The sequence below is a fragment of the Ailuropoda melanoleuca genome, chromosome 1, assembly GCF_002007445.2.
Source record: "Ailuropoda melanoleuca isolate Jingjing chromosome 1, ASM200744v2, whole genome shotgun sequence".
Taxonomy (NCBI): domain Eukaryota; kingdom Metazoa; phylum Chordata; class Mammalia; order Carnivora; family Ursidae; genus Ailuropoda; species Ailuropoda melanoleuca.
Genome location: NC_048218.1, coordinates 200437317 through 200451432, shown reverse-complemented (window position 1 = coordinate 200451432; position 14116 = coordinate 200437317). Strand labels below are relative to the sequence as shown.

The following is a 14116-nucleotide window of genomic DNA, read 5'->3' as shown; positions in this document are numbered from 1 at the left end:
GATGGGCCTTTGACATGAGTACACTGGCGATTTTCCAGGTTTATAAAGTGATCAGCACCATCCTGATCCCTCCCCTACACTCCCCCCTTGCACTTTGGGAGGGTACGTGTGGTCCCTCATATCTGGTCTCTAGACTAACGCCCTCCCCCTTGCCCAGACCTCCCTCCCTGCTCCTCTCTCATCTCTTCTCTTTTCCCAGCCCAACCCCAAGAGCACAGGTCCTCTGGTCAAAAGGAAGCACACAGAGAGATGGCCAGCCCAAACTCACAAGGCATTTAAAGCCTATCAATCCATGGTCATACACTTAAGAAAACAAGTTTTAAGGTAATTTTGCAAAGCAGAAATTGCTTTGCTTGGTGGGGTAGTGGGACCAAGAATTGCTATTTTTCTTTTTTTTTTTTTTAAGATTTTATTTATTTATTTGACAGAGAGAGAGAGAGACAGCCAGCGAGAGAGGGAACACAAGCAGGGGGAGTGGGAGAGGAAGAAGCAGGCTCCCAGCAGAGAAGCCTGATGCGGGGCTCGATCCCATAATGCCGGAATCACGCCCTGAGCTGAAGGCAGACGCTTAACGACTGAGCCACACAGGCACCCCAATAATTGCTATTTTTCTAATTTCCAAACTTTCATGATCTCTCTCTCTCATTCATATTTATATTTATTTTATTTTTTAAAAATATTTTATTTATTTATTTTTATTTGAGAGAGAGAGAATGAGAGAGAGCGAGAGAAAGCACGAGCAGGGTGAGAGGCAGAGGGGTAAGCAGACTCCACACGGAGCAGGGAGCCCAACATGGGGCTCAATCCCAGGACCCTGGAATCATGACCTGAGCCGAAGGCAGACATTTAACTGACTGAGCTACCCAGGTATCCCATATGTATATTTATACTCATATTTAAATGCAGCCATAGATACTCCAGACTCGGCTTATTCAGCTATAGAGCCACGAGGACAAGTGTGATATTCCACCCCATTGTTCAGATTATAAACACACCTCATATAAAACAGGTGTGATGAGGAGTCCAGGCCCCCATAAGAACTGCTCGTGCACATCCCAAGTAGCTGGGTCCTGGTAGAACCTGGAAAACAGAGAAGGCAGAGGAAGCCTCCAGTACAGGACAACGGCACACTAGGTGGCAACAAGATCCGGACCAACCTTGCTACCACTAACAAGGCAAGTGAAAAGAACAATCTGAAAGGGATTCTTTGTGGGTCAGGAAACTCACTCATGGACCAGGGGCCTGGCTACGGTGTCCCCCCGGGCGTGAGCTCGGTAGAAGAGGGTGTAGAGGTAGGGCAGCAGGGCGTAGCGGATGTTCAGATAATATCTGGAGGAATGCACCAGCAGAGAGTGTTCGCCAAAGGCAGCCGGATCCTGGTCCTAGAGGAACATGAAGCAAATATGAGATATTTCCACTGCGTTTACAAGTTTGTTCCCTTATGATGAGAAGCTTTCTCGGATGAAAGTAGCTATGTTCTCCAACTTGGAAGATATCAAAGCATTTCCAAAACTAAATGGATCTCAGTACTGTTTCTTGATTTTATAGATGAAAAAACAGTATCAAAGATTACATGACTTTCCCAATGTAAACTGCAAGTGCGTGACAGCATTTAAATTTGACATGTGTTTTCTGATCCCAGTCTACAGTAGCCTCAAGGGTGATAAAGAAGTCCACAGAGGGGGTGCCTGGGTGGTGCAGTCGGTTAAGCATCAGACTCTTGGTTTGGGCTCTGATCGTGATCTCAGGGTCATGAGATTGAGCCCTGCATTGGGCTCTGCACTCAGCGTGGAGTCTGCTTGGGATTCTTTCTCTCTCTTCCTCTGCCCCTCTCACGCATGCTTTCACTCTCTCTCTCTCTAAATTAATAAGTCAATTAAAAAAATATGGAGGTTGCCATGGAGATAAAGGGGCTATAGTGGCCCCTGCTCCCTTCTTAACTTATCTAATTTGTTACATATTGAGGTTTCTCATAATACTTCATTTGGCTAATAATAATAATAATAATAACAGTAAGTTAGTTGTACAACCAGTAAAAACAATTTGAATTTGAAACCCACTGTCTTAGGCTGCATTGCCTACCACCACGATCTATAATCCATCTTTTCCTTTCCATGAAATTTTATGAATTTGCAATTTTAAAATTTGCATCTAGTTTTGTCTGTAATGTTTTCACCATTGATATTTGTTTTCTTTTCTCTACCCCAAAGACAGTGACCTCTATTTTTTCTTCAGTATACAATGTGCAAAGAAATCAAGACTTTATTGAAGAGCAAAGAAAAAACCCTTTAGAAGGGAAATCTAATTTTCTTAGGACCCAGAAACAGAACTTTTCCATTAATGATGGGGCTCATTTTGTTCATTTTCCTTGTAATTTGTAAGATATGAAAGATAATGTAAGTCATATTGATAATAGTGCAGTCATATCCTGCACTCTATTACTGGGACTGAATTTTAGAGAAAATTACTTAAATTTATTCCTTTCTTTTGTTCCTGAAGATGCTCATTTCCTCCCTTCGAAGGGAATAGAAAGTAGAGGGGTCTACTCCAGGAGACAGCTCTATGCCCCCAAAGTAGGGCTCGTGAAAACCCTGAGGCCAAACAGCAAAGAAAATAACATTCCACATCCTCCATCACTCGGATCTCCAACCAAGAAAGTGTAGAGCTACACTATGGTGGCCACATACCACAGGGAGCTTTTGAACGCTTGAGATGTGAAGACTGAGGAACTGACTTTTAATTTTACTTGACTTGAATTAATTTAAATATAATCCTAAAAATGGAATATTTTCAAAGAACTATTTTTAAATAAAATGAAGAATAAAAATAAAATATTTTTAAATAAAAGATTTTTCCATTAAATATAACTTTATGTTTTGGTTTATTGCACTCCCAACTGCTGAAAATCTAGCATCCAAACTGAGATCTGCTGTAAGTGTAAAATGCACTTGAATTTTGAAGACTTAGTAGAAAGAAAAGAATATAAAATATCTTATTGATTATATTTTGTATTAAACAGGTTGAAATGATCATGTTACGGACATACTGAGTTACACAAAATATATTTAAAATGATTGCTTCTGTTTCTTTTTACATTTTTTTTTGAAGATTTTATTTATTTATTTGACAGAGATAGAGACAGCCAGCGAGAGAGGGAACACAAGTAGGGGGAGTAGGAGAGGAAGAAGCAGGCTCATAGCAGAAGAGCCTGATGTGGGGCTCGATCCCATAACGCCAGGATCACGCCCTGAGCCGAAGGCAGATGCTTAACCACTGTGCCACCCAGGCGCCCCTGTTTCTTTTTACTTTTTAAATTTACATTTAAACTTAATGTGTGGCTCTCATTATCATTCTATTGCATAGCACTCCTGGAGGGACAGGAAAACAAGCACTGTAACTTAGCAGCCTAAGTGATCTGAGGGCTCTTATCTATCTAACTCCTTCCAGGCCATCTCAAGAGGAAGGCAACCTGCCAAACCTGCTCCCAGTCACCTGCTTAGAAGTTCAGAAATAACTCAACTCTCTCCAGATTGCAAATGGCTAGGACAGCCTGGGGATAAAATACTTTGACGATTTGGCTGTGAGTCATTCCCAAGTTAGAGACAAAGTCAAGAACGACAGCTAAAGTGATCATCAGTAAGTTACCCTGTTGAGCCTATTAAGAGCTGACTTACTCAATTTTGAAACACTTCAAGTGCGCATTACTTCATTAAAATAAAGGGCATTCCACCTTTCTTGCTCCTGCCATTGTCCCAGACATCTCCTTAAGAGGGGCTCTGAGCCCACTTCTATATACTCACCCATCAAAAACATGATTTTGGATAGAAAAGGATAAAAGAGTAAAAAGTAGTGAGGAGGGGAGGGTCTTGCAAAGCATTCATAGAAAGAACGTTGTAACAAGGTGAAAAAAATCTTCAGATCACTGGCCTGCCACTCCCTAAACCATCCCTTCTTTCTCCTCCATATCTAGAAGTGGTTTCCCTTGTATTGTTTGAGGTAAAATACCAGTGGACTCCAATTGTCCCATCTTATACAGGTGGTAACGAAAGTAAGTGATAGCAGCACCATAGAAATTCAAACAACCCTTCTCACCTTCATTGGTGAGTTAAGAAAATCAATATAAATCAGTATAAATCACAATAAAATCATTCAATATGTATATACTTGTCATGCACCCTTATCCCAATACTCTGCTCTTTTGGTCTATGACCCAAAATTTATCTATTCTCCTTCTGCACTAATGGCCAACCCGTAGGGTTTGGTTTTTTTTTTTTTTTTTTCGTTCCTTTTTGAAAGCAAGTAGATTAGACAATCCAAGAAGTTTGCATTGCTTCTCTTGGGGACCTTACCCTGAACCCAGGCCCATTGTGATTCCTCGATAGTGGATAAAATGCTCCAAGCTGCATCCATCTTGTGCAGAGCTCCTCTGTGACATTTTTTGTGTAACCACAGATGTTGGCACCTACCTGGAGAATAAGTGCACATACAAAAACAGTGGTCAGTGATAGTGGCAAAAGCACTGACTATATACCTTTGCAGTAAGGGGGGAAAATCTTATTTCCATCATTTCATGCTTACAGAGGTCCCAGGCTTTCAGAGCCAGCCCCCAGCCAAATGTAAGAAAACAGGGGCGCCTGGGTGGCACAGTGGTTAAGCGTCTGCCTTCGGCTCAGGGCGTGATCCTGGCGTTGTGGGATCGAGCCCCACATCAGGCTCNGATGGACCATCGGAGATCATTCCATGTGGCTGCATTGTCCCCCAACCAGTGTGCAGCATATTTGCCAGATCCAGCAAAAGTAGAGCGGGATAAGATGAAGCTACTTTTGTTGGGGAAGATATTCTCCATGGCCCTGAAAAGGAACACAATCAATTGAATGTGAAGTATGCTGTGAATATCTAGGACTCACCTGTACCCAAGGGGAGCAATGGGCTTTCCAACCAAACAGAAGAAAACATCAGGGCTTCATAAACTAGGTGAGAAAACTAGTTTAGCGCTTTTTTTATTATCTTATTTTGTTTAAGTTCAATCACTTAACATATAGTGTATCATTAGTTTCAGATGTAGAGTTTAGTTATTCATCAGTTGCATAAAACGTCCAGTGCTCATTACCTCATGTGTCCTCCTTAATGCCCTCACCCAATTTAGCATTTTTAAGAGCTTCTTTCTCACTTCTGAATAAGGTTTCAGACTTCATACAAGATGGTCTAAACCTCTACAGTCCAGTCCCCCAAGAAATGTATCTACATTCCTGTCCTCTTGATTATGCCCTCTTTCTCTTGTTGGATCTGGTTGTGTTCTGGCCCTTTTGGTCAACAATACATTGGAGCCATGTCTTGAGTTCTTGACCCCATCTTTTCCCTTTAGACAAAGCTTTTCCAATGTCCCTTGTTGCCATGTCTTGCTGCCCCTTTATAATCAATCCTGTTTAGCACAACACCAGCTCAGGTTGGAATTCTGTAACCTCCGCTGGCCTACGAGAACAGTATGTACACCAGCTGGGTTCTAGGCAACTGGGTTCCTCTAAAGCTTCAGAACTTATTATTAGAAATTCTCAATGTTAGGAACTCTTAATCTATGCAAAATAATATTAATTTTATTTTTTTATTTTTTATTTTTTTAATGTTCAAATGTTTTTAATTAAGAAAGTGTCACTCTGAAGAGCTATTATTACGTTTTAAAGATGAAGAAACTGAAGCTTACAGCAGTTAAGCGGTGGCAGAATCATGACCTGAAATCTGATTTGTTTGACCACAGCCAAGGTGTTTGACCCCTTTGCCAGTAAGTCCCAGTGAGTACATCTCCCGCTGGAGGTATAGTAGATGGTTTTGAGTGGTATATAGTTGATGATGCTAAGTAACAGTGGATCACATGGTGGAAGAAGTTATGTCCTTTTCAGTTCTCTTGATTCTATCGATTATGTCTGCGTAGAACTATCATTTTTGTGATTCTTTGTCTTTACACCTCTCTAACACTTGCTAATCTGTTTTTTAATTTAATTTAAAAAAATTTTTTTTTTATTTTTTTAAAGATTTTATTTATTTATTTGACAGAGAGACAGCCAGCGAGAGAGGGAACACAAGCAGGGGGAGTGGGAGAGGAAGAAGCAGGCTCCCAGCAGAGAAGCCTGATGTGGGGCTCGATCCCACAACGCCGGGATCATGCCCTGAGCCGAAAGCAGACGCTTAACTGCTGTGCCACCCAGGCGCCCCTGTTTTTTAATTTTAAATGAGTAAGTCTCAAAAGATGACATATGATACTCTTTATAAAGTTAAATGCAATTAAAATATAAAATATTATTTTCATTGTACCACATACAAAATTTCATATGTCAAATAAGACTCCATAAAAGAGAAAGCAAAGGATTGAAAATGTGGAATTCAGAAAGATAATTACTTCAGGGTGGAAGGGAACATGAAGTGGGGTAACAACACAGTGAGATGAAAGCTGTTTTCCTAGCTTTTGTTCTGAATACTCTTTTGCATAGGCAATTTCCTGAAATGCTTCTCCCTCCTCCGTCCATGCTAAGCAGTTCATACTTTCCTTTAGCGACCTGAAATTAAACAAAATCACAACTATGGGATGGTGATACCTGACCCATAATCGCTGTGAGCCCTTCTATCTTTCTTTTCAGTACATGGTCTGAGACAAGTGCGTCACCAGGTCCTGGGCAGCTCCTCACAGACACTGTCCTAGCCACCAGTGCTCCCCAACTTCATATTACTGAGTACTACCTTATGGGGAGCCTATAAATGCAAAATGATTTATAACGGCAAAAGGGAGAAAATTCTGAAGTAGGAGATGGGGTTGAAAGAGTGAAGTCCTCCATTCTGACAATTTAATGACCAAAAAATAAAGGTAGCGTAGAGAACACTCACTCTTCAACTCCTACCCTCATGCCTACTTTGATCTTGACAAGAAGGCACTTTGCCTTTATTACCACTGGCTAGAAGGTTTATGGTACTCTGTAATCATCGATCGTAAAAGAAACATACTCCGGTTGTACAGAGTGAAACCGAAACAGGGATAAAGTTATCTGAGGTTACAGGTTTATCTAGAGGCAGACATTTATGGTACCACAGATTAAATAAGTCTGTGCTTTCTAGCCCAGAGGAACAATCTTATTCAGAGATCCTCAAGTCTCTCTTTTCTGTCCCTCAGGTCTGGCCGACATCGGTCCTGATCTCTGAGGGGATCTGGTCTTTCTACTTTCAGCTTGGAGGAGAACTTCCTTCTTGGAGTAGACCAGTAACCGCTGCCCCCAAACGATACTTCCAGGAAGGGTGAGCCAAATACTCGTCAGATCTATGGCTTAAATGTTGCTGAAGCTCAGATCCCACTGAACAAAAACATCTTATTTGCCTTTTCACCACTCTGCCTCCTATCCCAAGGCCAAGTTCCACTTATCCCCACTGCTCTCCGGGAACTGAGGTCATTCCGCCTGATCCAGAGACTTTCGAAGGGCACTTAACCTTCTCCATCATAGTTACCTTTTAACCATTAATCATAGCTATTAGAATATATGAACCAACCCCCTCACAATCTTACAGCACTTTTATTACAGAGACAGTAGCAATAAAGCAATTTGAAACACTCTTTCCCTCCTGCTGCCCATCCTTTCTTACCCCTCCCACCTTCTGTTCTTAGACAGAAGCATCTTAGAGTCGAAATAGATTGGAACAAGAAAGAACTGTGGGAAACATTAATCCAAGCCTGTCCTTTCAAAGATGAGGAAACTGAGCCTTACTCTTCTAGCTTGTTTCCCAGGAAAGGTAGAGTGAGAGAGACAGAGGTCAGAAAAGAGAGGATAACAAAATCAGAAACGTGTGTCCTTCCTCCTACAGCCTTTCTTTTATGGCAATCAAAACTTCCGCATTAATTGGGACAGGGACTCTCTCTCACCTGGACAATCCCCCCATAATACAAAGTCGGGAGGACAAATGGTGCTGGAGAAAAAAACAGGGGCAGCTGCGACCTCGGACTCACCAGGCCCCTTGTGGGCCCTTCCTGACGTCCCTCCCTCAGCCAGGCGGCTAGGCAACACACACCTTAAAGTACACACACTATTCCACAGGCTAAAGTTACAGGGATGACTTTGCCCTCAAAAACTTGCAGTCCAGCAAGAAAAAAAAGGGGGGGGGTTATCTAAATGTTATAATACAAGATTTTTACATATTGAGCGTATTGTAATACAAACAAAAAAAGGGAACTAACCTTTTCCTAGAACTGACAGGAAGGTTTCTAGAAACATCTGAAAAGAGGCTTTAAAGATAAGTGTATGTTTGCAGACAGGAGAACTGAGAGGAAGCCTGGGGCAGGCAGTGGGGAGAAAAGCCAGGAGGGTGTGGTGTGGGTAGCTGTGCCAGGTAAACAAGGGACACTCAACAAAATTGAATTTCATTTAAACAATGGATAATTTTTAGTATAAGTATGTCCACTACAAATTTAACTGGGTCCTATATTTTTATTTGCCAAATCAGGCAACCCTAGTGTGGTTCTGTAACAGGACCTAAGCAAGGGCTGGCTTCCAACTGGGGGCTCTAAACACCTTGCACATCACTGCCTACCACTATCTAATGAAGTCCCTTAGTCACAAGCCAATCAAAACTAATCTCACACGGGCACCATGGGGCTCTATGAGAAGAGCTCTTAAGTGTCCTCTAAGATCTGAGTTATACATCCTTATAACCACAAAACATATTTGAAAAACATACTTAGGGAAGATACACAAAACCCTCCGCCACCCACCTCCCCTGCACGGGAATTAGGGCAAAAACCAAGTGCTTACGAGTGTGTCGCTTTTGCCATAGAGTAGCCATACAAGCTGTGGACATCATAGTGAAGGCCCCACTGAAATTCTGCATCCATGCAGAGGGTTCTTGCAAAAAGCAAGCGGTCCAGAATTCCTGTGGGAAAATAGCCATCAGTGAGGCGCTTCCCTATCAATCAGCTCTAACAAAATAACCACCCAATTGTTCACTTCCCGGTTACTGTACCTTCCCACCCAATCGCCACCTGACAAAACCCTTTCCAGCTTTAAATTCTATCCTAAATGCTACATCCTACCTGGGACCCACACTAAGCCCCTCTCTGAGTTTGATCATTAACATTAAGGTGTATTCCCTTGGAGCTCATAAAACATGGTGCCGAGCGGAGACAACTGGGAAATGAGCTGAGAGCAATGGGAAGTTGGCTTGAGATGAAATGTAAATAAAGCACCGCATTTCTCTACACACATTTGATCAAGAAGAATTGCGTGTGTAAGGAACAGAGATGGGGGCAGTGGGAAGGATATACTTTCACTCTTCCGTTCTAGGCATTCAACCCCAGTAGGGTTTTTTTGTTGTTGTTGTTGTTGTTTTTTTGACAGAGAGAGAGACAGCCAGCGAGAGAGGGAACACAAGCAGGGGGAGTGGGAGAGGAAGAAACAGGCTCCCATTAGAGCAGGGAGCTCGATGCGGGGCTCGATCCCAGGACTCTGGGATCACGCCCTGAGCTGAAGGCAGATGCTTTAACGACTGAGCCACCCAGGCGCCCCAGGCTTTTTTTTTTTTTTTTTTTTTTTTTTTTAAGAAATGAGATACAACATTTGGGTGGTTTCATGAATAAGAACTCAGATCCTGCTTCTAGAATCACCATTGTCTGACTGTTACTTTCCCTTGTCATGCCTAAAATGCTCAACATTTTCTGCTTTGTAGCCTAGAATCTCGTTCTTCCCTTTTCTTCTCTGTGGACCAATAACTGGGCTCCATATCAGCTCTCCTTCCTGAAGCCATGCCATGGACATAGGGCCTCAGTATGAAGCACAATTCCAGAAAGTGGTGGAACCAGGAAACCCTGACGTTGACTTTTTCCTACTAGCCCAACAGAATCTCACCAGCCCAACTCAATCAGAAATTAAGTTGAACGGTAAAACATTATAAAGTTTATATTTTTGGCACAGCTCAGTTTGTGGAATGGGACTCATAACCACTTCAATGACAAGAAAAAACACTAACATTGTCCCAGGGTCAAAGGCAATTTACGTAAGTTTTTATCAGGCTATGTGTACTGCCCAATCCTGAAAAGATGAGAAGCAGAGCAGCTACGTACGCATAGGTAGGCAGACAAAAATGTGGGGAGCTAGGGAGTGAGGTGCTTGCCAGAAGCAGACAAAAGGGGATAAGATTGTAGTTTTCTATCGACAAAAAAACAAAAAACAAAACTTAGTTCTCGCTAAGAAGATTAAGAGATTACAGGGAAACATGATAAAATGATCCGAAGTGGGAAAAAAATGAGGGGGGGAACATAGACTGAGCAGAGAAGAATGAGGAATAAGCAGACAAGCAAACAGCAGATTTTGCAAGAAGTTAAATGGTTTGAAGCCAAGATTCCTCCTAAAAAAGATCTCCACTCCTTCTGTAATCAAAAGAAGCTAAAGAAACCGGTCATCCATGGTCCAGGGTGCAAGTGAAGTGGACAAACCAGAATCAACTGGCAGACACAAGCCAGATGCGCACCAAGGCTGTGTTCTCTTCCTGGAAGAGTTAAGATTATATTTCACACTTTCGCTCGAGGTTGAACTGACAATACATGATTGGATTCTGAGCAAAGAAATGTGAGCAAATTGAATACGCCCCACTTCTGGGCCTGCCAATCAAACTCCTCCACCTTCTCTCTACTTCCCCCAGGAAGCTGGAAACAAAGGACTCAGATGGGAGAACCAAGCAATGGAAGAAATTAGATTCCTGAGCCACTGCTTGGATGAGAGCCACACATCTCACGCTGGAGTATATGAGCAAAAAATTAACTTTTTACTCTGTTAATCCACAGCATAATCTATTTGATACTGTTTCACACACACACACACACACACACACACACACACACACATACACTTTCGAAATCAGGACTGGAAAATCTGACTAGGAATGAGACTTAAAAATAAGAAGGATCTAAAAAGAACCATGGATGCTTTAAATTGTGGCTAATGAGAAAAAAAAAAAGTTCACAAAATTACAGACTTCAATGGAAGGTAGTTTCTACCTTAAAGTATTCTGGTATTCTCACAAAGTTGAAAACTGAACTGTCTGTCTGAGGGGTTTGGAGACCACAAAGAGGATGGCAGGAAGGCAGAGCTCCTTGGGGGAGGCGCACATCCACCACATGTCCGCCCTTGGGTTCTGGTGGCCAGAAGGTGGCCGGAGCCCAAGGGCACAGCAAGGCCTCCGGTAGGGGAGCAACCAGCATGCCCGCAGGCCCCTTGCACTGGGAACTGAGACTGTTCTCGGCCCTGCCTGAGTGTTGCTATGCTTGCTCTAAGCATATCTCATGACAACTTACGGGGAGTGAAAGGAGGAAAGTTGAAGGTGTTCCATTCACACCCGCGATCGGAACCTTGGAGAAAGCTGGATACTTCATCCATTTCCTTCAAAGACACACAAGACACACAAGGGGAAGTGTTACCGATGTAGGGTTAGTCATCCGGGAAGGTTTACTCAACCAGAACCTCCACATCTGGGTCCTCTTACTAACTGACTTTGGGATCGTGAGTAATCTTCCTAAACTTTCTTGACCTCTGTTTCATCTTTCAGATTGGGTTGTGTCTAAGGTGCCCTCCAACCCGAAATACTATCAGGCACCTTTTACCTTTTACACATCGATTTAAGTTAACTAATTAAGCGATACCATTCCAAAGGCTGACTCTTACCTTATGAATAATGTGAGTTTTATTGTTGCTGTTAATGTTTCAGTGCTGTTCGAAAGAACCTAAGACAGAGGAGTATTTCTGTTTTATCATTTCCCCTGTCTTTTGGTCCACTCAGTGAGGGGCAAGAAAATACAATGGAGACCAAATCTGTCTCTTTAAAATGGATTAAAAATAGGTGATGCCTAATCTTGCTAACAGAGATAATTTTCCAAATTTCAAAGAAATATCTCCACCTGCTATCCCCACCTAAAAAATAAAAGGGGTTCATTAAATCATTCTCTGATGAACTTTAAATATTAAGGAATCGGTGCGACAGCCTCTCTTGAAACAGTATTTTTAAGCTGAAAGACAGTTAAGGGAGGAAGAAGCAGAGGCCATAGGAAATTAAAGGACTTTCTCAAAAAAGAAATAATCAGTTGGTGGCAGATCCAGAATTAAATCTGGGGTTGTGAGGCGTCTATTTTCCTGCATATAAACTCTGCATTAAGTAAAAGGATTTTAAATACCACTGTGTCAAGAAAACGATTTTATTACAGATCAGGGTCAAAGCTCATTCTCAAACCTTGGATTATCCATTTCCAAAAGCAGTTTGATTCTGGAATAACAACTTACAATCCACACTCCATCAAACTCAAGACTTTGATGAAATTCACTGAGCTGCTCCTTCCACCACTGAGTGCAAATCGGATTACTGTAATCCGGAAAGACGGTCCATCCGGGGTATCCCTAGAGAACAAAGGAAAAGGCGGTGGCCGTGGGTGAGGACCAGGGACGTACTCATTGCTGCTATGGCTTCTGCCACCAGGAGCCCCAGGCATCTTATCATTTCAGAATCAAAACTTGCCCCAAACTAAATAGTAAACTAGATGCAAGGAACCAAAAGAAGAAAAAAGAAAGAAAAACGCCAATTAAATACATGAGAAGCCATCAGATGTCTTTTATCTATGAAAACATGAAAACAAAATTTCGTGATGTCCGACCAGCTGGGAAAACAGTCTAAAAACACTCATCCATCTAGCTGGGTAAGGTTTTAGGAGAGAATGACTAGCGTCACTTACTGTGTTAATTAAAGGTCATTTAAACCCGCTTTGAATAATGATGTTTATAAATGATATGTTTGGTTTTGGTAGAGAAACAATCTGTTTTAAATGGTGAGATGAATTTTGTGCTTCTTAGTTCCAATATTTCTTATCCTCTCTTCTCTTCCTAAACTATTCCTACTGATGTAGCTTTTAACATTTTCCAGAAATAGCACAAAGGTAGAACTTACAGCCAAATTATTGAAAACTCTGAATTGACAGGCTACAAGCTTTTGTGCTTATATTCTTGCTTATTTTCCCAACAAACTTATAGGTTGTCATTTAGGATCTTACGCTCAGGCAATATAATTAATACATATCTTACATATATTAATATATATTATGTTATATATATTACATATATTTTATATTATTTTTATATATTATAAAATATATAAATATAAAATGCAGAGACTTTTTAAAACTCAAGATGGGAGCTTTTATAAAAAGTTTTATAAAAAACATGTTTTTATATTACATATATATATATACATATATATATAATGCAGAGACTTTTTAAAACTCAAGATGGGAGCTTAAAATTCTCAGTTTAAGTGATGGAACTCCTGGTCTCTTGTGTTAAGTGATAGGGCACCAAATAGTAGCAGGAGGTAATTTTGAACTTCAGGGAATAGGCAGTATGGTAAAGAAGTCACCTACAGCAACACTCTATCTAGAGTAGGCCCAGCAAACTTCATTCCAACCAAATATCTTTATTTTTATTTATTTGTTTGTTTATTTTAGGGAGAGGGAGAGTATGAGTGAGGGTGGGAGGAGGGGCAGAGGGAGAGGGAGAGAGAGAATCTTAAGCAGGCTTCATACCCAGCACAGAGTTCGACATGGGGCTCAATCTCACAACCCTGAGATCATGACCTAAGTCGAACCCTTAACCACCTGAGCCACCCAGGCACCCCCCAAATACCTTTATAATAAACCTCCACCTGCCTCTAAGACTACTACCTCTGCCAGCATCTCAGATCAAATGTTTGATGTTATTTATTGGTCAATGGAGGCAACTAATTAAATTCTTGTAATTATATGCAAATTACCAATTGTATACCACTCCAATATGAGTACTACTGAAATGAATCATTGGTCTGGATAATCTATTTTTAGATAATCAAAATCATGTTTATGTGACCATGGGCTCTGATTTTGTATTTATATATGAATATCGGTCTATCTGATATTTTAGAAGTTCACTTCAGACAAAACAATAAAATCAAAGCATTGGTTTGGGGAAGGAAGGAAACTACTGTTTCATAGAAGTTTAGACTCAATGAAAAAGAAAGTAAATAGGATTAAGTATTATAAACAAAGTCAATGACAGGAATTAAGTGAGCAGTTAGA

At 41.2% G+C, this 14116-nt stretch overlaps 1 protein-coding gene across 1 annotated transcript in view; it reads right to left on the bottom strand.

Annotated features, from left to right (window-relative positions):
• Nucleotides 1-14116, bottom strand: part of MGAM2 (maltase-glucoamylase 2 (putative)) — a 78955-nt gene that overhangs the window by 43257 nt on the left and 21582 nt on the right. Inside the window, exons 12-18 of the mRNA XM_034638340.1 lie at nt 12300-12413; nt 11321-11405; nt 8787-8904; nt 4710-4850; nt 4350-4497; nt 1228-1382; nt 996-1080 (exon numbers count right to left, since the gene is read on the bottom strand). Coding sequence (XP_034494231.1) covers nt 996-1080; nt 1228-1382; nt 4350-4497; nt 4710-4850; nt 8787-8904; nt 11321-11405; nt 12300-12413 — 846 coding nt within the window. The remainder of the gene's footprint in view (nt 1-995; nt 1081-1227; nt 1383-4349; nt 4498-4709; nt 4851-8786; nt 8905-11320; nt 11406-12299; nt 12414-14116) is intronic.